Raw genomic sequence first — 27848 nt, 5'->3', positions numbered from 1 at the left:
GAGATACAATATTTGCTGACGATTGCGTGAGAAGATTCAACCCCCTTTCATGCAACACAAGATGGATGGATCTCACGAAATCATGCAAAACATTTCACACGCAATAACCTTATCGGAGGAGACAAGACTACAATAATTGTACAGGATACTGTTCTGGCATGGATGTGAGCTTTATACTGTTTAATGCTTAGATGGGTATGAGAATCACAAGCATGGAGGATTGTGCTCAAGTGAGCTCCACAACATCATTTTTGTCATTTTAGAGATGGCGCATTCTGCATGCACATGCACCAGCGAAGAGCAGTGGCTTCTTGCCCTCTGGAAGCTTAAAACTTAAGACTGGAAATGAAAATTCAATGCGTCTATGCATGCTTACCAGGCCAGTAAATTTACAAATAGAGGAGGAAGTTGGACATAGTTATAGCTACTAAAAACATCTCTCCTATTCTTTTTCCTTTCTCTCTCTCTCTCTCTCTCTCTCTCTCTCTCTCTCTCTCTCTCTCTATATATATATATATATATATATATATATATATATATATATATATATATATTTGTTTCGCCATCTATCTTTCTGTGCCTCTAATATCTATGGAATGCATTGCTTTATCTTTCATTCTGCTGTTCCTTCTTTCTCTGCGCCTTCTCTATACTTTCTTTCTCTATTTCTCTGTCAATTTTATTTCTCTCTGTTTCCCCTCTCTACTTTCTTTCAGTTTTCTCTCTGTACTCTATTGTTTATTCCTACCTACCTCTTCATATCTCTCTCTCTCTCTCTCTCTCTCTCTCTCTCTCTCTCTCTCTCTCTCTCTCTCTCTCTCTCTCTCTCTCTCTCTCTCTCTCTCTCTCTCTCTCTCTCTCTCTCTCTCTCTCTGTCTGTTGTGTTGATCTGTTTCTCTTGTCACTTTTTAATATCTTTCTTTGTTTCTCTATATCCTCTCTATTTAGTACCTTTCTTCTTCCTCTCTACTTTCTCTTTTCTACAATTTTTTTCTTTTGTTTCTATCACTTTCTTCCTGTCATTTTTCTTTCCCTGGCTCCCCTCTATACATTATTTCTATTCCTATCTCTGATTTGTTTTCTTATTGTTTCTCTGTTACTTTAGTCCTGACTATCTTTCTCTCTCTCTTCTCTGTTTCTCTATTTCCTTCTTTTGTCTTACGTTTCTCTTTCTTCCTGCCTTTTTTATCTTTCTCTCTACTTCATTTCTGCTTCCTATCTACTTTATTTCTCTTTTCCTGTATTTCTATTACTTTCTTCTTCTCTTTCATTCTTGTCATCTCTCTCTCTCTCTCCTTACTTTCTGTTCCTCTATTTTCATTTCTTCTGTTTTTCTGTCATTTCCATCTTACCTTTCTTTCTTTCTTTCTCTGTAACCTCTTAACATTCTTTCTGTTTCTCTACTTTTTTTCCTATTTTCTTGTTCTGTTTCTGTGCCACTGCCTTCCTTTCTTTCTCGTATCCTCCTCTATCTGCTTTCTGGCTCTTTCCTTTTTCTCTTTCTTCATACTCTTCTTTCTTTCTCTGTTTCCTCCCTCTAATATCTTTATTTTTCTTCTGTTTCTCTTCCACTTCTTTAATTACATATTTTCTTTGCCTATTTCCTCTCTCTCTCTTTTTCCATCTATTTCTTTATCACCTTCTTTCTTTCTGTTTTTTCTTACTCTTGCTATCTTTATGGTCCTATTACTGTGTTTATTATTCTTCCCCCAGCATTAAAGAAATCTCGAATGTTATCCTGTAGAATATTGGATGGACAGGAGCCCACCATCGCCCACCCGCTGGCGACGCCTCCGGAACCGAGACGAGATTTAGAAAGGCTTGATTGCAGACTGCGAAATGCCCGCGAGCAACAGCGATATGAACAGCCCAGCTTTCAGAAGATCTTTCTCCCTGCCTTCGACGCCATCCTCGGAGCACGGGCTCCCCCCTCCCTCCCCTCCCCTTCTCCTTCGACCGTGAAAGAATTTACACGGGAAATTGAGCTTCCGAAGAGAAACTTAGAGCAAAGTCTCCCGGAGAGTCACCTGTCTCGCACACGCCTCTAGGCACGGAGGATGTAACCATGGCGACACGGGTTCAGTTTGATGAGCTCGTGCCATGACGAGGTTCTCCGAATAAAAAGAAAAGGAAGGGATACGTGTTTCTGGGAATAATCTGTGACTTCCTGAACGAAACTTAGATTTCCTTGTCGTCGTTTCCCAGGCTCAACATCTTCGAGATTTCCTCCTCGCCTATTGAACTTCGGTCGCTACGATGGGTTTACCCGGGTGGATGGGATCGTCTCGTAAAGTAGAATTAAGGTTTTTTCCGCTGCGTCCGAAATGCCGACCTTATCCTGACTGTAAAATACAAAGGCTTTGCTGAGATCTCATAGTGGCAACCTCACTCTTTCAGTTATGCCTCTTCTGGCCATGAACTGGATTTCTCTCAGGTTTTTTGGCAAACAAGGAAATGGAGTTTTTACCTAACAGTGGATTGAGTTGATCTTTTGACGTTCTCCAAAGTTTCATACACTATATCAATACACTAAGACTAACTCCATATCCTAATGAAATTTTAGGTGATATATCAATGTGGATTTAAACGTAACAGAGCAAGTATAGATAAAATTTTTCACATCAGACATACACTTGAGAAAAAGTGTGAATATAAACAAAACGTCCATCAGCTATTCATTGATTTCTAAAAAGCATATGATTCGGTTAAAAGAGAGAAATTATGTAATACCTAAGAAGTTTGTTAATATGATGAAAGTATACAACAGTGAAGCAGAAAGCAAGATTCATGTGGGGTATTAATGTGTCTGACAAATTTACAATTCATGATTGTTTAAAACAAGGAGATTCATTGCTCTTTAAATTTGCCTTACAATATACTGTTAGGAAGATAAAGAAACTAATTAAGGACTAAAATTAAATGGCCTGTCTCAGTTGTTTAGCATATGCAGATGATGTAGACTTACTAAGGAATGACGTAAATTTTGAATAATGCTAAAGTATTTTTCAAAGCAGCTAAATACGTAGATAGGTTTGGAAGTTAGCAAAGAGGAATCAAAGTATATGCTTACAGGACGAAACCAAGTGTTAGGTTATAATCAAAATCTAAATATTAATAACAACTCGTTGGAACCAGTTTCCAAATTCAAGTACCTAGGAGTAATACTAACAAATGAAAATTATATTAAAGAAGAAATAAAAAGTAGGCTTAATTCAGGAAATGAGTGTTACTTTTCTCTACATAAACTTTTGTCTTCTCGTATAATATCTAAGAAACAAAAAGTTAAAATACACAAATCAGTAATTTTGCCTGCAGTATTATATGGATGCGAAACTTGGTCCCTTACATTGAAAGAGGAACATATATTAAGAGTGTTTGAAAATAAGATCCTTAGAGAAATATTTGTACCTAAAAGGGATGAGAAGACAGGTGAGTGGAGAAGGTTACACAATTTGTATTCATGTCCACATATTATTAGAAGGATTAAATCAAGAAGGCGGGCAGGCCATGTGGCACGAATGGGAGAGGAAAGAAGAGTTTACAGGATTCTTGTTGGGAAACCTGATGGTAAGAGACCAGTAGAAAGGCCAAGACGAAGATGGAGAGAACTCTTTGAGATGGACCTATATAAATCGGTAGGGACGGAAAGAAGTGGATCTTGCTCAGGATATGGACAGATGGAAGGCCGGTGTTGCTGCAGCCATAAACCTTCGGGTTTAAGAAGGCTAGAGAGTTAGTTATATTAATACATTAAACCCGGTATCCACTTGTTGCAAGCCAGCGCAACGTATCCCGTTCCGTATCAATTTATTCTAAAAAACTTGCAACGCTCCGTTTCAAAATGTGAGAAAAGATACGCAACGGACTCGATCGCTCATTTGGCGGTTTTTCTCCGTCACATCAAAGGAAGGCTTGTGCGGCCTCTCATGCCGCTACAATGTGCAATGTTGCTGTTGATTGGCTCGTTCCCAAGCGGCATGTGTCGCTGCGATGTGCAATCTCCCTCAAGCAAAACATTCACCGCGCACGTGCGAACAACAGACCAAGGTAATTGTAATTTGTCATGACGCTTTGGTTCGAAAGGTTGAATTGATTACTGAAGGTTCGCTTCCAAGCGCTTGTCGCTTCGATCTGAAATGTCGTCGTAACTGTCCATCGTCATTTGTTCCGCAAAGTGCAAATGGTTATCTACGAAAAGAGCATGCCTGTATCCAACTGTCACTGTCATTCCAATATTGCAGCTTCCACGCTTTCCTCTTAGCCTGTCCAGTTCAATACACAACAGCTGGATGAGATCTGTGAAAACTCATCACTTCATTGTTTCCCCTCCTGCCTTTCCGCTGCCTTCACAATTCCTGCTTGTCATTCCCGTCTCCGGTGCTAACTCGATTATTGTCATTGTCACTCTTCACTTCCTCGCTAATTGAGCACAAAATGCTTATTAAAACGGATTAAGAACTTATGTCAATATTTTCTGAATGTTTCAGAATTCAAGTAATCTTGAGATTATTTTTTATCTCTCGGATAATCACGACAATGATTAATTAATAGTTAAACGCTTGTATGTTTATGTACAGGGTGTTACCATAAAACATCGACAAACTTTCACACAGTGTAGAGGACATCAAGGAAAACATGGGGTGACACTTTCGGAAGACACACAAATGTCAACCTCACTTCCGCGTAGTACAAGACTAACGAGGCCCTGGCGATTGGACTCACAACCTGTGTTTTTTGTGCTGTCTGTTTGTGTTTTTGACTGTCGTTTCATCAATTTCATCATATCACAATTCATCCTCGTCTTCGCGAGTAGCCAAAAGTGGCAGAAAAGCGAAGTAAAATAAAGTAAATCAATCGATCAAGGCGAACATAATTTTTTGGTAACGTTTTGCTCTGTAAGAATCAAATCTATCTATCCCGTATGTATGCAGTCATGCTGAACAGGTTCATGGTTGCCACTGCCAGTAAAATTTTCTGTCGGAAAGCAACGAAATTAGTACGCTAAAGATGAGTGTTTTACGAAATCAGTGCAAGTTAAGGTCTCTGTAGCGTGAATAACTTTGTGAAAATATTACGAAATTCGTGTTAAATGCAATAAACAAATTAAACTTGGTGTGCAATATATGTTTGTATGGTGATACGTAGATGGTTTAAAGGCAGAGAGAGGTTTAGTAATGCGACCTCACACCACAACCGTCTCTGCTGGCATGTTTTCATGTAATACTGATTATTTTTAATATTGCCATCCGACGGAAAAAATAAATGACAGTGGCAACCCTGAAACTCTGCTGCATGGCTGCCTATATACAAGATAGGAAATGCCTTTTTTGGAGGGAACATGGCCACAACCAGTAAAATTTTATTAAGCTGTCATCTACACACTGTTAAATTTCGTTTGCACTGGAGGTTGTATAGTTGTTGTAGCTTGTAAGTAGATTGTTTTCTGTTTTAACTCCTTGTCTTCTGCTTCCCATTTTCAGATGGTGACCACCAACGATACAGCTGGAGCGGAGGTGACTGCAGACTCGGGAACACTTAGCAAGCTGAGGCAAACCCTCTCGTCAAGTTTGATGACGGCGCAGGAAACAGGTAAGTGCCTTCATCTTAACATAGGAATCACCAATTGTTTCATTATCCTGGTAAAGTGGGAATATGTACGAGATCTGTTCCATAAAGAATGATCATTATTTTTTTTTTACAACATACCTTTACTCATCCTCACAATTTTGATGGTCTCTCAAAAAGTAGTCCCCATTGGATGCGATGCACTTGTCCCGGTGTTTTTGCCTGTTTTCAAAGACGTGGTGGTAGCTGATTTTTGATAGGTCCTTCACTACTGCTTCTGATGATGTAAAATGCTTCCCACGAAGGCTTTGCTGTTTGCTCTCCGGAGGAAAATGATGTAGCCAAGTTTCATCTGCAGTGATGATTACCTTTGAAGGAAACTCCTAGTATTCCTGTAACATCATCTTCAACTGACAACGTGCACGCAAACGTCCTGTTGTTCGGGTATGAGCAGTCTTCCACCATACACAACAATCACACAAACGTATGTCTCATGTGCAATTTTTCTGTTACAAACGTGTAGGTGACACCCAATGAAATTTTTAGTATTTCTGATAGCACTCTTAACATTATTAGACGATCACCTCACAATGGCAGCAACTGTTTTATGTTTTCTTCCGTAAAAGCAATGATGTGAGCTCCGGATCCGCCTTCCTTTGAAATTAAATGTCACCCCGATTTAAACATTTTAAACCACTTTCTAGCTGCGCTATAGGGATGAACAAACTCTCCATAGGCCTCCTGTAGCATTTCCTTGACCTCGGCTCAAGCGGAAGAAAAATTTCGACGCAGCGTGTTGTTCGTCCAGCACGTTCCCACCGTTATTATCATAGGCGGAACTGAGCATGTCTCAACATGAACGCCTGTCACAGGCATACAACTGAAGTCAAAACAATGAAACTATTACCGCGTGTACATTACACACTAAGCTAACAATATAACATAAGATTAAATTTTAGCGCAATAAATTGGGTGAATAAATAAATAAATAATGATCATTCTCTGAACATCCCATGTATTCAAATCTTGGGAATAAATTGACACTTCTAAAGGAATAATGAACAACTTGAAAAAGAATCGGTTTCATCTCAGCCACAATCATAACGAATTTCCCTTTAACAAGGTAGATAATCCGCGCTGCAGTTCCAGTCTCCGTTAGATCCTTCTAATTGGGCAAATTGCACCCCAGTTAATATCGGATAAAGACTAACATCAAAGCCTTACCCGACCGTGTTGAACGGCTTTTAATCTGCACAGAGTACATGATCCGGGGAAGCATCCAGCAGAAAAAACTCTGCCAGAGAATAAGACCCAAATCAGTATTTCACCCCTTGCCCGTCTCAATGCCCAACTCTCTCAAACGAGAGGGTAGGAGGAAATTTTGTCCTGGAGAGAAAAAAAGTGTTCAATTTGCATGCGGTACGGACTCGAATTCTTCCTTTCTTTTTGTATTTACGTTTTTTTTTCTCGCTCTTTTTTCCCGCCTCTGCTGAGCTCAAGGAAGGGGAACTTTTTCTTCCAAGTTTCCAGTCCAGTGCCGAATACAGAGCCTTATGGAGTTCGGGTGGTGCCTGACGGAAAGTATTTATGAAGTTACTCCCCCAAGATTTATGGAGAATGTTCATGCTGTTCTCATATACTCCAAGTAGCAGGGTTTTCCTCTTCTTTGTCGGGAAATTCCCCGTTTCCTCGTCAGAAACGACGAGCTTGCATTTTTATACTTTATGGAAACGATTTCTCACGTGCGTGTATTGCAGTGACGATAATGGAAATTTCCGCGCGTCACAGCTGTTCACGTGCTTAGGAGCATAAATTTTATCTTTATCGCTACTGAATTTATCGTCTATTTTGTGAGATCTGAAGGTAAGTTATCTTCCCGTAAGGAAGAATAGGAGAATCAATAATACGCAAGCACCAAGTCTATATTTTCACTTTATATGCAACCATGACTGGATTACTAGCACAGAGTTTACGTGAACTAACGTATCCTCGATCACTTAGGGACCAAGGACGTCCAGCGGGTCCACCCCCACAAAGACTTAAGTAATAAAATAACTAAAATTAAATAATAAAAATACACTTATTGTTGAATCGAGGGTTATTTATTTCCATCAAACTAATTGGAAGGCAAGGATTATATTGGGATCATTCGACAGTGAATGACAGCATCAAAGAATATTTATGCAAGATCTATTACCTATTACTCATAAAAATATGCATAATATTACCGGGAACTTTGTCAACTGGATCTAACATCCTTTTTTTCATATTCAATTCTTTATCTATTTGACCTAAACTACACGTAAACTAGATAGTGAAAACGTGCTATTATATACCACCATCCTTATACCGTCTTTTTACCTATACATGTAATAAAAATATAATGCCAATTAATTTGAATATGTTAATTAATACTATTTTAATTAATTTAATAATAATTATAATTATTTTGGGACACTTGGTTTGGGTTCCCCCCGAAATATATTTCTATATACATGCCTGATAGGGGTGTATAATGAATATATGAAGTAAATAAAAATTGTTGCTGTGATTTAGGTCAAATTTTCACAATACGCCACTGCTATAAAACAGTAGTTATTCTTACAGCGTATATGATTCGGAAATAGTGATTGAAAGTTACAGCTTCTACTGATAAATATGCGTGAACATCTCCCTTTTCTGCATTAGCAAATCTGGAGGAACAAACCCCACGCCCCCTGCTTCCAACAACAGCTTGATCCAACACGGGAATCCTGTTTGAACAGCTAATCGGCTAGAGTGAGGCGACGCGAAAATGTGTATATATATATTATCCTCATCCGCGCAGACTTCCAGCGTTTGATATGAGAACACCCAGGGTTTATCCTTGCGGGAGTTAATTGTAATGAGTCGGGCAGATTACAGAGAGCTTGATTGACGAGCTTGTTTGGTGAGCGCCGTCCTCTGTTGCATGCGGGCCTTTGGACTTGGGTGATTAATGAAGTGGGGAAAGCCGTACCCGATGATAGCCTGTCTGCAAGCGACGGCAGATCGCGGATGGGAATTCAACCCGGTGCCTTTCATCTTCCAGGAAAAACAAATACCTTCCAGGAAGAGTCAGCTGAGTTAATGGATACATCCTAGTTCACCAGACAATGAAAATGCGAATTTCACAGCTTTAAGCTTTGATACAAATCTAATGAGATTATATGAGACAATGAGGCATTAATATGATTCATTCGATTTGAAATGGTCATATATTTTGTATTTCCAACGCTAAAATGACGGACAATAGGTGGGTTTCAGGATGCGCACAGCCGCCATGTTTGCGGCCAATTTTATTTGTCGTTTGCAAGGAAATATTCACCACTTAGCGTTCGTTGCATCTGCACCAGCTGCACGTTTGTTGTAAGTCGCGAATGTCTGTGTTAGTACCTCCCGCCCGCTTGAATTCCGAATGCTTACAAGAACTGTCCTCAATCATGGCTGCTCGAAGCCACAGTGCAACGGTTTGTGACGTACGCGACACACGCCTACACATCAACATTATGCTGCATCGAAAAAGGTCCATTTCTTCGAAATTTAAAAACATGGGTTAAAGTTACACAACAGTTCCAAAGTATCTCATGAAAATTCTTGTCCGAGTTGGATTTCTAGGTGAGCCTAAAGAGCACTCGTTTTCTTATACAGGGTGTTTCCGCGAGCTTGAATCAAACTGGCAGGGTGGATGGAGACTGACCCAAGTACTAATACGAGATAATGAACTCCGATCCGAAAACGCGTCATTAGAAAGTTCTAAGTCAAAAATATATGGGGCTGCCTATGACAGTGGAATAACACAATTCAAAGATGCGGCTTGTGGATTTAACACATTGAATCCCAGGGTATTTAAATTGACAATAAATCAGAAACCCGGGCATTTTATGTGATTTTCAACAATGTGAAACAATTTATTTTTTGGTCTTACTATACATGTGTTATACATCAAAATAAAGGCAATTTCTTTGTCTATACTTTAAAAGAGAAGCAATTAAAATCTGTGTATTCTTGCGTGTGCTGGAGATGTTCAACATAGTCCTCGTTTTTTATATAATGAAAAAGTCCTTTACAGTGGTGGCGATTGTGTTCCAAAACTATGGGTGCAAGGTGCAAAAACTAGGAGGAGCAAGAGCAATTTACTTTTCTTTGGTACATAAGTTATAGCATAGACCGGGGACAAAGTAGCAAAAAGTGGGGGGCAACTGCCCTCCTCGCCCGCCCTAATCGCCGCCACTAAACCTTAGTATGAAACACAGGCGGTGTGCAAGTAAATAACTCATTACAAGTAAATAAATAAGTGTTCCATTTCTTTCGATATTTCAAGTAAACACATTGGTCAAGTGCATGGGCGCCCATAGGAGTTTTTCAGGGGGGCTCATCGTAACTCCAAACATTCAAGTGATATTGCCCGTACTATGCACGAGCATGAGATTCAATGTGTACGGACATTATTACAGCGTATCGTATTACTCCGCGGCGAAAACGGTACAATAGTTGTTCAAAGGAGGCCCTCAGCCTAGATGTAGGTACGACACCGTCGTTAGAAGCTCTGTCGCATCCAGGGCCGGCGCTTGTAATTTTGCCGCCCTGGGCGGTGGCGGCAGATGCCGCTCCTTTTCGAATGCCCCCCCGTCATTACGCAGCAACGGGAAATTGAAAATCAATATATTCCTAAGTAAAACATCAAACTATAAAATAAATAATGATACTTCTTACGCTATTTCAATACTATTAAGCACAAAAGAATATCTCGGTCGACCACACTTAAACTTTGGAAAATGCGACACTAATTTTATATTATTGTTATATTTTATGAAAACTCTCTCTCCCTCTCAAACGTATCTCAAATGTAACAAGTATTAGGAAAGAAATGAAGGCTTTACTTCATATGTTTACCGCTGTAGGTCTGTGATATATGATTGTATTATTAAAATAATTACATGTAATATTCCCGGATCTCCCGCGTAGCTGATCTAAGGTCTGAATTATTATGTTCCCGCATAAAGCAGCTCTGGGGTTCTCTCAGCCTCAAATTAATGGATTCCTGGGGGCAACCATGGGAGGTAAAGGTGGCCGGAGAGTTGTGCTGATCACATCACCTCCAAAATGGCCGAGATGGAGAGTGTGTGTGGCCCTACCCCTACATCCCCTAAATGAACCTTCATGACATGGTACGAGAGGAGGCTAAGTGTTGAGCCTTACTCAGCAACAAATTGAGCTAGGAGGCTGAAATTTGCAGGGTGTGCTGGTTAATTCTTCTATATGCAATAGTGCAAAAATTTTAACTTTCCTTTGTTTTTTAGGTCCAAACGTTGCCTCATGAACAGAACAAATTCTTTTCCCTTTAGGGTTTTTTTTCAGATGGGGGAACAGATGATAGTCAGATGGAGCCAGGTCAGGCGAATAGGGTGGATGGGGCAACACTTGAAAATCTAAGGAGGCCAGTGTCGCCATTGTTTCACCTGCAATGTGTGGCGAGGCATTTTCAAAGGGAAGTTAAAATCATAGACAGCAGATTTTTGCACTATTGCATATAGAAGAATTGACCAGCACACCCTGCAAATTTCAGTCTCCTAGCTCAATATTTTCTGAGTAAGGCTCAATACTTATCAGACATTATTGACGGAAGATATAGTATTTTTATTAGCCTTAATTAAGTAAAATAAACTTTGTTCGCCACTTGCCATGGTTACCGACAAAGTTAATAAATTCGAAGTTCTACATTCACATTAGGTGTAAGATCATGACCCTTTATCAGTTTAAGGTCTCCTTTGGTGTAATTGTTTTATTAACACTTTTAGTTTATCTTTTAATTCAGTAGCCTTCATGTGTTAACATTCCGGCAAGTTTTCTACACTTTTCAGACAAAAGATCAGATGGCATGTATTTATGCTTACTAATATAAAATAAATTTTAAAATTCACTATGATGTTTAAGCTGCTCAAATCGTTCTCTTAGAGCTAAAATAATCGTCTAGGACCTGGTAATAAAAATCAACTTTGTACCGTTTTGTGGATGCATCTTCAACAGTTTCATCATACTAAAACTGCTTCTTCTTTCGATTCCGCCCCTGTACAGTGTTGTCTATCTTTGGATCATCTATATCTAAATTCGATACCAATTGTTTCTCATCACCCGGGACTCACAGGTCGCCGCCCCCCAACGCCTCCACGAGTGGAGAGAGGGAAGCCCTGCCAGGCTGCCAAGTGGCGTCTAAGAAACTTTGACATTTTTCATCACTCCTGCTTTTTTCAAAACGCTGATATGTTTGCAAGAAATCATCTAACAGCATCTAACACATCGTACATTAATGTTTTGAAGACATTTGCGCTTTACATTACGTGGAGTAAAAAGTCATACCAGATAACTAATGAGCAAAGGAATGTAAAGCCACACAACTGATTTGCAATACAGTTTTATTGTCGCCAATTATTTGAAGGAGCGCATCATATACTTCTCCCACTTGATATCTCAACGGAGTTGGGCATCGAATCTGCTTTCCCACCTTGTGGCACTCGGTGGTTTTGAAGTGAGACTACTGATATGTTCCTTCAAAACTGTGTGTTGCCATATATTATTAACTAACAAGTCATATAATATATTATAACTTTCAAGTTTTCAATAGGCTTATTTTTTTCTTCTCTTCAAATTTTGCCGCCCTGAAAATTTGCCGCTCTGGGCGGTGGCACGCCCCCCCCCCCTTTCCGCCGGCCCTGGTCGCATCCCTGGAGATGTTCTGTTGATATCACAGGCAGCAAGGATTCTTGCCATGAGAGAATGCAATGGGTGTCTCTCGGCTCAGCAGCTGCCATGATAATATGTTGTCATCAGACAGACTCAGGGATGTTAGAGCTGATGTTAAGTGGATGTTTTTGCCATTAAGTTAATCACGACGTAGAGGAATGAGGAATCTAAAAGAGAAACATAGAAACAACTGTGTTTGTGCTATTCCATTACCTTGAAGAGGAGCTGAACAAAACCAAATAACTTAGATAAGGATTTGAACTTACAGCCCTTGAATTATTAATTCGTGTCGCCCTGGTCCGTCGAACTAATCCACAAATAGGTTCATGTAGACAGTTCTATCCGGAGAATATTACTGACCGTGCTGCCAATATCAAAGACTGAGACCCAGAATGAACGGAGCCTTAATTTCACTCTCTCACTGCGGAGGAGCGAACGTAAACTTTTTATACATATCTTGACCTTGTTCTTCTCTCTTTGCTCCAAACACAAACACATCTGAAGGTCTTGGAGGACGTCTGACAGGATATTGGAATATTTTAGCTCGCTCACAGCGACTAGGGGAGGAGCATTTCATCCATCGGAGAGACTCCTGATATTTTATGCCGCCGTGGTTTGACCTTTGCACACAGAGAGTGAGATTTCGTGTCGTCCTATGGGAGCTGTAGGGTCCGCTGAAGGGCCGGGGGCGAAGTGGTTTGTCTGCTTTCTCTCTGTCTTTCTCTCTCTCTCTCTCTCTCTCTCTCTCTCTCTCTCTCTCTCTCTCTCTCTCTCTCTCTCTCTCTCTCTCTCTCTCTCTCTCCTATCCTCTCTACATCTCACTCTGCTTCCTTTCTCCCATGCTTATTACTCTTTCCATTGCTTTTTCTCTCACCTTATTGTCTCTTTCTCCTTTCCTCTCCGCTTGTATCTCTTTCTTTCTCTATTTATCTCTCTTTGCTCTCTCTCTTTCATTTTATATTTCTCTCTCTTTTCGCTCTTTCAATTTCTATTTCTCTCCACTTACTCTCTCTTTCCTTTTCTATTTCTCTCTACTTACTCTCTCTTTCCTTTCCTATTTCTCTCTACTTACTATCTCTTCCCTTTTCTAATTCTCTCTACTTACTATCTCTTTCCTTTTCTATTTCTCCCTACTTACTATCTATTCCCTATTCTATTTCTCTCTACTTAATCTCTCTTTCCTTTTCTATTTCTCTCTACTTACTATCTCTTTCCTTTCCTATTTCTCTCTACTTACAATCTCTTTCCTTTTCTATTTCTCTCTACTTACTATCTCTTCCCTTTTCTATTTCTCTCTACTTACTCTCTCTTCCCTTTTCTATTTCTCTCTACTTACTATATCTTTCCTTTCCTATTTCTCTCTACTTACTATCTCTTCCCTTTTCTAATTCTCTCTACTTACTCTCTCTTTCCTTTTCTATTTCTCTCTACTTACTATCTCTTTCCTTTCCTATTTCTCTCTACTTACTATCTCTTCCCATTTCTAATTCTCTCTACTTACTCTCTCTTTCCATTTCTCTTTCTCTCTACTTTCTATCTCTTCCCTTTTCTATTTCTCTCTACTTAATCTCTCTTTCCTTTTCTATTTCTCTCTACTTACTATCTCTTTCCTTTCCTATTTCTCTCTACTTGCTATCTCTTCCCTTTTCTATTTCTCTCTACTTACTATCTCTTCCCTTTTCTATTTCTCTCTACTTAATCTCTCTTTCCTTTTCTATTTCTCTCTACTTACTCTCTCTTTCCTTTTCTATTTCTCTCTACTTACTATCTCTTCCCTTTCCTATTTCTCTCTACTTACTCTCTCTTTCCTTTTTTATTTCTCTCTACGTACTCTCTCTTTCCTTTTCTATTTCTCTCTACTTACTATCTCTTCCCTTTTCTATTTCTCTCTACTTACTCTCTCTTTCCTTTTCTATTTCTCTCTACTTACTATCTCTTTCCTTTTCTATTTCTCTCTATTTACTATCTCTTTCCTTTTCTATTTCTCTCTACTTACTATCTCTTCCCTTTTCTATTTCTCTCTACTTACTCTCTCTTTCCTTTTCTATTTCTCTCTACTTACTCTCTCTCTTCCCTTTTTTATTTCTCTCTACTTATTATCTCTTTCTCCTTTTCTCCCTGCTTGTATTTATTTCTTTATCTCTCCCTCTCTTCTTCTCCATTCCTTTCTGCTTATCCTATTTTCTTCCAATTTCTCTCTCCTCACTTTCTTTCCCTTCTTTTGCTTCTTCCTTTCTCTCTCCTTACATATTTTCCTCCATCATTCTCTCTGTTTATCTCTTTCTCCCTCTATCTTTCCTTCATTTCCATTCGTTCCAGAAGGTTGGAAGTTCGTGTGCCGGCCTGGGTATGTTGTGATTTTGTCAATTTTCATTCATCAGTGTTACGTAATCTTAATTCATTTTCATCATCGAGTTTAGACTAAACTAGTGTGCCTATGATCGATCCATGGTCGTTTCAATGTTATCCAGGTAGTGTGCATTCAATTCGATATCATCCATACAATGTGGGCTTGATTCAGGCTCGTTTCAAGGACATCCATTTAGTTGTTTCAATGTCGTGCAGCTAGTGTGTGCTCGATTCATGAAATCGTCGTCGCCGGGTTCGATACCCGGTGGAGGCACATGGTACAGTGGTTCGGATCCCACTTGAAACTGTAGGTCCAGTCTCGGTTAGCCTTTCTGTGCGTAAAGTGGACTTAGAAGAACAATTGAATTCATAGAATTCGATTCATGCAATTTCCTTGTGCACAAGTTCAACGGGCGTTCGGCCCACGATACCCAAGAAGGAAAGCTTAACAAGTCTGCATGAACAAGAACAACCCAAATAAACAAGACACGAACTTCGCGTAACTTTGCGACCTTGCGTTTTTAGAACATGTGCATTTAACATGCCATTAAGGCGCGTAGGAGGTGAGGAGGTAAGGTAGGCAAACAATTATTAATGTGAAATAAATCATGCATTAATTTGTTGTATCATTAATAATACTCATGAATATTTCACCAATGGAATCGCTAAAATGCATCATCCTCCATTAGTTATATGGAACAGAAAAGTTGTTTGATTGAATTATTGATTTGATTTACTTTATTTTGCTTTTCTTCCACCTTTGGCTAATCGCGAATATGAGGATAAGTGATGATATGATGAAATTGATGAAGGGATAATCACGAAGAACATCCATACCCAGGCCGGGATTCGAACCCGGAACCTCTAGCGTCGTAGCACACTGTGATAACCACTCCACCACGGAGACTGGCTGGAACAGAAAAGTGATTAACAAGAAAGTTCGGGATTGAATTGATCTATCCCAGGATAGGATTGATTGATTGATTTGGTGTTTTAAGCCCACTTTATGCACAGAGGAGCTAATCGATACTGGACCTACAGCTTAAATTGGGATCCAAACCACTATGTGCCTTCACCGGGTATCGAACGCAGGATAGGAACAGGTGAAAGGATTAGGCTATATTCCTGACGTGAAAACCTTCTAAAGATTTTCTTGTAGCTACTTGGCACTGAAGAAAAAGCGCGTTAACCAAATGTCGCTTACGTAGTTCTTCCCACAAATCTCCATCAGTCAACTCATAAAGAAAGAAGAATGGGGAAGACGTGAGTTGGCCGACCAGAACTGGAAATGAAAAATGCATGATCCCAGAATTCGGACAAAGTTTCTTCAGCAACAAGTGCTTCGTCGTGTGTTCTCTATCTTTCACCATTGCGGGGAGGAGGCAGCAAAACAAATGAAGTCACAAAAACCTGTGCATTTTGCAGAAGCAGAGAGAGAGAGATCTCTTGCCTCAAAGAACTCAAGAATCTGAAGCCTGGTCTTTTAGGAAAACGTGCGATGTCATGCAGATTATAAAGTGAAATATCGGAAGAAACTCTTCTGTATTTAGAAAATGTGGGAGGAAGAAGACATAAACAGCTGGAACTTTGGAAGATGAAAATACAAGGAAAGACCACACACTTTCCACAAGAGTGTACAGAAAACCTACCCATACAGGACAATATCTAAACTTCCTCTCCAACAACCCCAAGTTCATAATAACCGGCATAGTAAAAACACTCGTGCACCGAGCAAAAACCACATGTAAAACCGAACAGGACCTTACCAATGAAAAGAAATAACTCTACAAAGATCTCAAAACCAATAACTACCCACACAAAATAATAAGCCCCATAATATGGACATAGGAAACAACAGACCCACTTCTAAAAGAAAAACCACTGGCCTCGATCCGCACACCATACATAAAAGGCATATCCGAAAGAATAAAAAAAAACAAAAAAAAAAACAAGAAAAACAACATCAGAACTACATTCCACTCCAGGAACACACTTCGATCCAACCTGGTCCACACTAAACCCCACACACCCGATATAAAAACAAAAAACGTAATATACATCTACAACATCCCATGTGAATGCGGGAGGGAATACATTGGGGAAACATGCGGAACACTTGAAGCGAGGGTGGGGGAACATACAGCAAACCTCAGGCTGGGATACTTTGAAAGATCCAAACTAAAGACCCACGTCTGGGAAAACAGCCACAGAATACAATGGGATAAAACACAGATAATAAGCAGGGAAGAAAATGGCTACAACAGAAAATTCAAGGAAACATCGCATATGACAGCAACACCAGAACTGATCAGCCAACCCAACCTAGAGATAAGATCAATATGGACACCATTAGTCAGAAACTTTTTCAAAAAACAATAGATGGCTGCACTACACCAAACGCAACCACATGTCATACATTTATCCACAGAACACAACATAAACATTCTCCAGCCTAATTATTGCCTATTTTTGTGGGGGCTAGTGATGGGAAAAGTCGTTCCTTTTGTGGATTCGATTCCTTTCGTTCCGCTCACCTAAAGGAATCTATTCCTCCAACTCGTTCCTTTCGTTCCACTGGGCTCTAGCCGGCTCGTTCAGCATGATTTCGTTCACTCGTTCCTTTTCGTAATCATGATTTCTGGAATTATTTCCTCTCGTTCCGAGAAACGAGGCTCATCTTTCGTTCCTCCTTGCCAGGAGAGGGGGGGGGGGAATTGAAAATAATGTAGAATGGAGTTTTGTGCTGACGATGGCCTGGTAATATATGTGTGTGTGTTAATTACACGCGGATAAAGGGTGGGCCCATTCAATGTTCTTTTGCAGCGTTTTACACTTCGCGGCTGCACTGCTCAACAATGTGAAATTATACTTTACTTTGAAAGGAGAAAATTATCATCATGCATATTATTCCCATTTATTATTGATATTAGCTATAACAAATAGTAATCACACTAAAAGCGATGGCAATAAAGCTAAGAAAAATATGTCATGTGCTAAAACAAAATCTCTCAATGAGGCCGATTGCGTGCGTGTAATTGATTCGTCGTCGTAAATATATCAATACAAGGTTTTTAAAAATATGCATTTCTTTTATGTCGACAACAAGAATGGTTCATAATTCATATTTTATTTTTACCTTGTATCTATTCTTGATAAATATTGTGTAATGAGAGGGAAAGGGGGGAGAATAACGAAAAATGTAACCATCTAATGTAATTAATAAATTAAATTGTTATGTATGCCAAATTATTACTGCGCTCTTCTTTCAATGTAAATGTATTTTTATCAACTTCAAATACATAGTTACGTCCGTTTCTTTTTAGAATTCGATGTTCTTATGATTCAGATTTCAGCGAACTTTGATTTTACGAAGAGCAGGTGCATTTCAAACACACCCTCACCCTCGCCTCTCTCCCAGGCTGTTTGGTCGGTCCAAATTCTCGTTCCGAATCCAAAAACTCGTACCAAGGCTCACTGACTAGTCCTTCAAATGTACAGCTACCCTATTGGGGAGCTTGGAGCGAGTTAAAAACTGTAGTAACGCCCTTTATTATCATTTGCATCTTGGTTGGTACCTTCTGACCTCAATAGCGGGGAGAGGAGTTTAACCGCGATGGTCCCAGCAGGAAACTTTCCCAGAAAAGGGCGAAACATCTAAAATGTGCAAGAAACGGTGAAATTAGATGTCGTGCATTAAATAATACTTACCTTTTTCCTTTGGTGCCGTATGAACACCTGAAATATATTTTCTTTCGAACTTGGTTGATCGTGATTGAGTTAAAAAGTGTAACAACATTCAAGTAAAAATATTAATTAACAATAACGACTCAAATAAAGCAGATTTTGTCCAACGTGAAGAAAATAAATTAACTACATACTCAGTGGTTTCTCCACCTCTAAATAACACGGCTATATTTTTTTCGCAACAGACCGCCTTTAAATTTATTCACAGTCATCTAATTTGGGTGTTTGCACATCGCCTGCGACGCCAAGGGTTCCTGGTTCGAATTCCGCTCGGGCTTACTTGTTTGTGAATGTCCATTCATCAATTTCATCCTTTCATCACTCATCCTAATCTTCGCAAATTAGCCAAGAGGCACAAAAAGCGAAGTAAAATAAAACAAATCAATCAATCAGTGTGATATGGGGCTAAATTTGCCTTTACATCATTTCCACCCTCTTAGATTAGAAGTTCTGTATAAATCCTGAAAGTAAGGATAATTTATTTTCTACCTTATTGTTGTATTTCTTGGTTGTGGAAGACCAGGAATTTTCAAGTCGAAAGGGAATTGTTTTGCTACACGGGAGGGAATTTTTTCTCTGAGCCAGGGCATAATTTTGCAGAATTCACATTGTCCCTGCTGTTTAGCCCAGACCACTCGGAATGGGCAAAATACAACTTTCCTCCTACTCCCCCCCCCCCCACTTCCCTCTCCTCGGAGTGCCTTTTCAATGCTGAGGCAGATAACGGGAAAGTAAGGGAACAATAGGACAAGAGAAGCCGCTTGTAGAAGTTTCTCGCATGTGTTGACAACGGCGCAGTCGCAGTAGCTCCGCGCACAACCGGAATCTATTCCAGCTGACTTCCGGAATCGGAACGATTCGTTCACTTGCTGGTTTCGTTCCTTTGGAACGATTCGTTCCGGAACGACCCATCACTAGGCAGCAGGAAAAGGTTTATTATTAATATCCTAGTTGAATCAGTGATCGGTTAGTTCGTATGAACTTTCCAGCCTAATTATCACCTATTTTTGTGGGAGCAGGAAAAGGTTTATTATCCATTTTGCCTTGACTTGTTTCGCTCAACAGGTCGCTAGGTGCCGTGGCTTGCCGCGAGTTGATAGCTTCCTGGAGATGAGGCCTTGCTCGAAAAGGTTTATTACCCATTAACCTTTACATCCTTTACAGATACATCTCCAACCCTGCTTTGGCCAGTCAGCATGCAAACTAGGATAAGTGTAAAATAGCACACGCACTGGGAGAACTGTATGTCCACAACCATTCAGGGTCTGACAGTTGCACACGTAAGTGGCACTGAAGGAGTATTAGTATTACAATGTTGAGGTTGATTCCCAACAGTATCAATCCTTTGATAAGGTGGAGCCTGTACCGCCGCAAATTAATCCTCCCTGGCAGCCTACATAGAAAAACAGTCTTGGCGTGACCACCAGACGAAGTGGAGCCTGGGCCACTCATAACTCTCCCTGGCAACTTCATGTACAAGAGGTCCTTGTGACCGACAGACGAGGTGGAGCCTTGGCCACAGAGAATAATCCTACAAGGCAACCATTTGTTCTCAATAGACACCATCCCCGAACACATCAAGTGTCCAGGGATTGCAATGTGATTTAGTAGATTACACACTACCCTGAAGAAGGAGCCAGAATCCGCCTCCGAAACTTTGGTATTTTTTAAAAATTAACACAGTGGTTAAAAGTCCAAAACTAAGAATGAATGAATCACCACTGATCAGCTACAAAGAAGAATGAAAATACGTGTATTGTAAAGGTATGTATGGTATTGTCCATGAAAACTAAATTATCATAACAGAAGTATTGGCTGTTTTATTTAGGAATCATTTTAAAAATATTACCAAATTCAAAAAAAAAAAAGTTCGTTAATCGTTTATATGAACTTAAATTCTAAAGGCTAACTGGGCTTTCCCGATGGCGTACTGGTAAAGTCGTCACCTTGTAATCAAGGAGTCCCGTTTTCTATGCTGCCTTTTGTGGAGATGTTGTGAACTGCACCACACTTTAGCCCCCAGGAACCCATTTATTAGATCAATGATGAAATACATGATAGGACATTTTTGGAAAGTCTTTTATCTAAAATCGAACCCAGCTCATCCGCCTTGCAGGCAGACAACCTACCGACCGGACGACCATCGCTATTATTTCTATGTATGTGTATATCCATATCCAGGCCGGGATTCCAACCCGGGACCCCTGGCTAAACACTCCGCCACGGGGGCTGGCTATCTCTCTCTCTCTTTCTGTAATGTCGCAAGTATCACAGATTTTTTTTTTATTTAACTCCCCTTTATATAACTCCCTTTATTTAACTCTCTTACCACATTCAATCCTTTTACGCACATTACCAGTCCATCAGCCAGGTCACCTTTTCAATTTCTCTTTCACATAGATTAGTAATTTCCAATACATGTACATGCATATACATAAAGGTTCGCCGTTAATTACAGTTGCAGAAACATGATACTAAATATTCGTTAATATCGAAACTCGCATTAATGAACGCTGGTTATTAAAAAAAATAGAGTGAAGAGGATGCAAAAACCTTCTGGCAATCTGAGATAACATTTTCCGATGGTGTATTCTTTCTCTATAATGAGCGCCCCTCTCACAAAACCGACGGTACATCATTAGCACTGCGCAAAAATAAAGCTGCAAGATTCGATTTCGGTGTTTCTGATTTTGAAAGACGAAATACAAAAAGAGTGTATTGAAAGATGTTTTTTTTTCTATCCCACTCTCTCTCTCTCTCTCGCTTTTCGTGCTCGGGGATACAAAGATTAAAAAATAGATAAATTATCGACGTGTGTGGTACGGGGATGTTCGCGTTTTGTGAAAACTCAATGAGATCAAAAGGTTTTTTTGCGTGGCTCAAAGGACGAGAGCTGAAAGGGGGAATTTAAAATGAGCCAAATCCGCGAAAATAAATTGTTTTTAATCCTATTAGTAATTACTCGCCCTGGAAGTGTGCCCCCCTCCCTTCCACAGAGTCTGCGGATCGATTCGTTCCACTAATGAATTACGGGAGCAAACGCCAACCGCCACCATCTCCGCAAATACCGCGTCTGCCGTTATTCATTTCGTTCGTGCGTCTGTTGATGGGTAGGGAGTAATTATGGCAGAGCTAGATTATTTCAGGAGCATCTCAGGTCATAATTTATGGACAGCCCCGGTGCGAATCTATTGTGTGACGTGGCTCGGCAGGATCCTCCCACTCTACGCTTATTCTGCCTTCTGGCGCATGCGAGGAAGTAACTGCACACGCGCGGGATCAAGTGCGCATGCGCGGAAGGACCAGCGCAGCCAAGGCGCATACATCTGCGCATCGTTTTCTACTAGAATAGGATCGCTTTCTAGCACCGTGATCAGAATTTTTTGGGGGACGAAATTAGGAACACCTTTTTCGGTTTTACCGAACATAGCTACTTTTGAAATTAATTTCATTTGGTCCTAACAATTTATTACACAAGCGATTTGTCTTGGTTTCCAGGTAAAGGAATAGTTTGCAAAGTTAAACCAAATTTTGCAGCTCTTATGTCATTTAATACGGTCTCCAGGTACGAAAATGTGGTAAGGGAACGAAATTTGGGCCCGTTACCTTATACGGCGATGTGGATACTTACGGTATTGAAGCATAGGTTCTACAGTTTTCCCCACGTTTAAGTCTCACTGTTCGCCGTTAGTGGAGCGAAGAGTCAATAGCAAGAGAATCGTCACAAAGTACACATTTCGCTCTGATAACTTGTCTTAAAATGCTTATTTTTCTTACATAATAAGTGCTCCAAGACAAGGGGAGATGGGGGACGCTACCGTTAGCTGTATAAAATTATCGCAAAACATTTCCCCACCTCTCTTATTGTCATCGTGTTAAACCGTAGGAGAATTCCCACATTTATCTCAAATTCTCGAGCAAGCATACCTCCGCCTAACATTAATACATAATTTTTCACTTCAAATGTTGTTAGCAGCACCATCTAATGTACGTTTTCCTCTTTTAACTCCTTTTAAAATACATATTTATCTTACAGTGGTTCTCCAAGAACGTACGTGTTTCTTAGTAAAACATTCTTCCAGCGTTTTAATGATAGGTATATGGACTACCCAATGACATAATGGCAACGTCATTGCATTGCAATCAAGTGATCCCTGTAGAGGCACATAATGGTTCGGATCCCACTTGAAACCGTATGTCCAGTTCCGATTAGCCTTCCTGTGTATAAAACAAGGTGGAGTGATTTAAATCACTTACATAAATAATTTATGAATAATGTGCATAAATATTTTGTAGATATCACAATCGCTTTTGGTGAAAGTACATGAATCTGGTAATCATTTAATGGTGTTTATTAGGTTCTAACAAAGGAAAAAGAAAGGAAACAAAATATATGTACTGATGGTGTGAAGCTCACATTAAGGGGAATGTAAACACAGGATTTCCCTTGATTTAAAATTCAATAATTTTTATAGGCATAAATAGCAAACATTTTGTGTAGAAAAGTATACAAAATACTAATCATGTTAAACCATAAATAGTGTCATTATCATTAAAGTGTAAATAAACATGGCAGCTGGTATCGGTATTTTTGAAACTACCATTAAAAAATTCTCCAAAATTCGGCTACAAAGACGATAAAAATTTTAAGTTAATATTTTAAGCTACACTTATACAGCAGATCCAGAATGTTCAGTATCACTGGAAGAAAAGTTACTGAAAATTATTATAGTTTCATTAACACACTCAACAAACATTCCCATAGTAGGTAATACAGTATCGGAAACAGCAAAATGTTTATTTACATCTAATTTTATAATTGTTTTAATCAAACTGTTTATATTTTACAAGGCCGTTTACTAGAAAAAGACTTCTATAAAAACATATATACGTGGGTCGTACCGAAAGTAATGCAAAAGTGGTCATAACCTCTTTATTAACTGATGTACATCATTCAAATTGCACATGTAGTTGGAGAGACTATTCCTCTATACAAACCAGCTACTCAACATAGTCTCCATTTAAAGCGACGCATTTGCGCCATCGTTGAACCCAACTCTAGAATCCTCTATGAAAAACGTCCGGTGTGCACTGTCCGACATTTACTTCTTCACAGCCACTTTCACTTCATCTGTGTCATCAAATGGTTGGCCTCGAAGACTGTCCTTCATGGGACCAAACAAGTAGAAGTCTGAGGGTACCAGATCTGGCTGTAAGGTGGATGGGTGACCACGGACCAGCCCATTTTGCCAATCACCTAATTTGTTGCCAAAGTGGTGTGTTGTCGCGCATTGTCATGGTGAATGTGGATCGCTTTCAGGTTCTTGTGCGGTCTCTTCCTCCTAATGGCTTCTCTTAGCTTATGGAGTGTCTCAATGTACCGCTCGCTGTTGATGGTACGGCCGCATCCAGGAAATCAAGGAGAATGACGCGCAATCAACTCATCCACTCGCTGACGATTCGTGTCAGTGGTCGCAGTTGATGGTTTCTCACTGCGCGGTTTGTCTTCAATGCTGGTTTCCCCTTCTGTAAACTTCTTCATTCACCTGTACACATTGCTCTTGTCAATGGTGTCATCTCCGTAACCATTCTGTAGCCTTCTGTAGATGTCGGACATTGCACACCGGACTGATTTCAAAGAGGATTCGAGAGTTGGGTTCAACGATGGCGCAAATGCATCGCTTTAAATGGAGACTATGTTGAGTAGCTGGTTTGTATAGAAGAAGAGTCAGTCCAACTACATGTGCAATTTGAACGATCTACATCAGTTAATAAAGAGGTTATGACCACTTTTGCATTACTTTCAGAACGGCCCTTGTATTTATATGTATGGTGCCAAAAAACAATCAATTTTAAGCGTGTTTTTTAAATAAAAATCGATTTAGATTTAAAAAATCAATAAAAATAGTGATTTTTATCCAGCTTGGTATAAAGTGTACTTAAAGCAAAAACTCAACTCATTCATAGGTATAACCATGCATATAGTGTTGTTGAAACACTTTTATTTTTATTGATCTCATTAAATTGTGTTTCAAAATATGTTACATAGCTTCGATTGCGTATTCCTTTTCTTTTTAGTTCATATCTTGAGTTTTCCTGTGTGCTTCAACTTATAACTACATTATTTTATAGCCCCCAGGCTAATACTGTTTTGTGGCCTCCCCGATTGCGTAACGATAACGTCATCGCGCTGTAATCAAGAGATACCGGGTTCGATACCAATCGGAGGCACTTAGTAGTTCGGATCGCACTTTAAACTGTACATCCAGTCCCGATTAACCTTTCTATGCATAAAGTGAACTTAAGAAACAAACTCAAACAATCAATACTGTTTCAGTTCTGTACCTAAGATGGTGCCCCCCCCCCCAAGACCGTGGACGCATCCCCCCAAGACCGTGGACGCATCCCCCCAAAGTCGTTCATCAAAATTCCCCCGAACAGAATTGTTCATCATAACCCCTCCCCCCCCACACACACAAATATAATTTGGATAAACACGCAGTAATTGATTTTTTTTGATCGAGATAATTTGATTTCATTTTTAAAAAATTCGAAATACGTAAACTTTAGACAACGAAAACTGACAGTATTTTGCAATTATCCACTCAGTCGTAGTGTTTCTCTTCAACCCCATTGCCACGATCACCCACAGGTAACAAATCAATAACAAATCAATCAAACTAAATGCAAAACGCATTTTGTGTGAATATATATAGAATTGGTAGCTAAACTATAACATGTTGTCCCCACAAAGAATTCCCATGACGCAGGTGCGTCATGAATCCCGTCTGGGGCACCTTTAGGATACAAGCACTCAGTTGTTAGGTTGGTCGCAATGCTGATTTGAAAACAAATCCTGCAGGAATAAAGCGCAAGATCTGGACGTTTCCCAAGAACGAATGAGGATAAGTACTTCATCCGGGTTGGTCAGCCCGTTGGAATCCCACAGGAATATTTCTCCTCCACCCTTACCTTGCAAGGGGAGGAAACGTTACCTAGTTCTGGGCCTTAAGTGGGGCTAAATGTGGCGTGAAGGAACCAGCTGCGACCAAGGAACGGCAAATGGATATAAATTGTTGCATGAGGAAGGTCAAATGGGCGATCGGAGCGCCAGTGCAGGTTGGCGGAAATGCTCGGAAACGCGGGAACGGCTTTCAACCCTCTCCGAACGGGCTGTTAACATCCAAAGCAGATAGGGCACTTAAACGAAGTAGATTTCCAAAGATACGAGCTAATGTTGCTTTCTATTATGGTAACAGGTTCTGCCGCCTCCGATGAGGAAATTATAATGCCCTGTTCTTTTGCAGTGTCTAGGTGTGTGAGGGAGGTTCCGAAAGTTCGTGGACAACATACCTGTCCGTTCCGTATTGGGACATTCGATGCGAGTCGTGGACTGATGCTGCCGTCAAGGCTCCTCCCACTTCTCTTTCCCTACGCGCATGCGCAGTGCGCTACAGGACGTATCTGTCCCACAGAGGGCGGGGGCTTACTGCGTTTATAGGCTCCCTGACTGGGTTTTCATTTGAATTCAAAGGTCATGACCTTGTTGGAACTACAGCCAGATTGGTATTTGTAAGGAGCTTGAAACGTCATTTCCTTTTCTCGTTCTTACGAAGTTTTTAGTCCGGGGAGGGATGCTTGTGAACTCCTAAAAAAGATTCAAATTTCACATTGTGTATTGTAATAGGAGTGGGGTTATAGGTTTTCTGTTTCTGTAAAGTGAATTCCATACTTTTCAATACATATATGTAGTATCATTTGGGTTATCTGCACCTTTGGAACGATTTTGATAGGTAAAATAAATGAATCATATAACTGGTGCAACGGAAGTTGTACGACGAGCTACTCACCACCGTGCATGAATTCCTAATATTCCGAGTGATTCAAAATATGTATGCACACTTTAAAACATGATAAAAAGTTCGTATTCCCAGCCAGGGGGATGAAATAGGGGAGTAATGTAGCGTGATGTTTGCTCAGTAGATGGCAGCAGGTACCAGGGAGCTAGCGCCACTACGTGGTCAGTGGCGAGTGATTCATATCAACATAGCGGAAGTACGGTTGAACTTTGAACAGCGTAAGAATTTGTTAAAGTTGTACTGGAAATTACTTATGGGGAACAGTAAAGTATAAAGTGTAGCGCAGGAGACAGTAACCTGGACACACTTTGGGACGAGATCAACGCAGCGTGTGCAGAAATTCCACTGCAAACTTTGGCGAGTGTTACTGAAGCAGTAGCGGTCCGTACTCAGGGATGTGATTATGCTGGAGGCCATCAGTTTGAGCATTTATTTTAAACGTTTAGCCCAGAAAATGCATTGAAATCTTCAAACTAACTTGCAACCTTACTTTACTTTCTATGAAGATGTGACATTCGTTTTGGGTGATCGCCACTGGATTGGATCCTCACGGCGTGAGCAAACGACTCTGGTACCAGTCGTGGTAAACGCAACTTCCTGTTTTTCCTTTATAAAAGGTTTGTTCTTGATGAACGCAGTTAACAACAATCTACAAACTTAAATACACAGATCGGTAATTTATTGTAGATTAGGCACACACAGGAAATGTACTACGTAGAAATGTCGGTATTGTTCTAGAAATTTTCATGCTACTGTTATCATGTTACTATTCCAGTGAGAGCCTGTTGATAAATCTATCTGTTTTTAATTTATTTTATTTGGGTTTCCAGGTTGGCATGTGAAGATTATTCTATTTCTCCATCTAATATTAGTTTCTTATTAAAAACGAACAGAAACAACATACCAATGAATAGCAAACAACTGTAATGCAATGTCCAGAGCATGACACATATTAAAACGGTCAGGTTTTCCTGCCGGACCCTGTATATCTTTCATGCGTACCCTCTTTTATGACGTCGATGAAGACTGAAAAATTAGAAACTGGTATCTGAAAGCTAAGACACATTTCTCTCGGTATTCTAATACCACAGTATATTGACAAGGATGTTTCGGTAACATCATGCAATGAGGTTTCCAGGTTATCAATATTTGCACCAACGATTCAAGATCGTGATCTCCTGGTTCCAGCTCTCGTTAGTAACTAACCACTCGTCCAGCCTCTGGAGTCTGGTTTCTCCAGAGAATCGGCTGGAGCGGCGGGAAGTTCTGGAGTACCCTCCGCTGCCTCTCCAGCTAATATCCTCGGAGTTACGCTCTGAAAGGGGTTTAACGTCTCCTCTGAATTATAGATGCCCCCTTTAAAGACGCTGATATTAAACTGCCTGGAACTCCTCCCTTTGGACTCCCTCATCTCCAGCCGGAGAAGATGCGAGGGAGATGTGAAGGAGATAGAAGTCTCTGTGGGCAAACGCTCCGAACTTGAAACTGCCTGGAGGCTATCGCGCTTTGGTATTAAGCGACCAGGAATGACCTGTATCGGTTATCGCAAACCATGGTGTAGCCACGAGG

The 27848-nt window shown here is 40.1% G+C and overlaps 1 protein-coding gene across 1 annotated transcript in view; it reads left to right on the top strand.

Annotated features, from left to right (window-relative positions):
* The window catches only part of Fife (regulating synaptic membrane exocytosis protein fife), a 428989-nt gene that overhangs the window by 186553 nt on the left and 214588 nt on the right, over window positions 1–27848 (top strand). Inside the window, exon 3 of the mRNA XM_083129431.1 lies at window positions 5481–5589. Coding sequence (XP_082985557.1) covers window positions 5481–5589 — 109 coding nt within the window. The remainder of the gene's footprint in view (window positions 1–5480; window positions 5590–27848) is intronic.

Source organism: Lepisma saccharinum, chromosome 1 (assembly GCF_977018435.1).
Source record: "Lepisma saccharinum chromosome 1, izLepSacc3.1, whole genome shotgun sequence".
Lineage (NCBI taxonomy): Eukaryota > Metazoa > Arthropoda > Insecta > Zygentoma > Lepismatidae > Lepisma > Lepisma saccharinum.
Note: the sequence above shows the minus strand (reverse complement) of the source record. Positions and strands in the feature narration are given on the sequence as shown.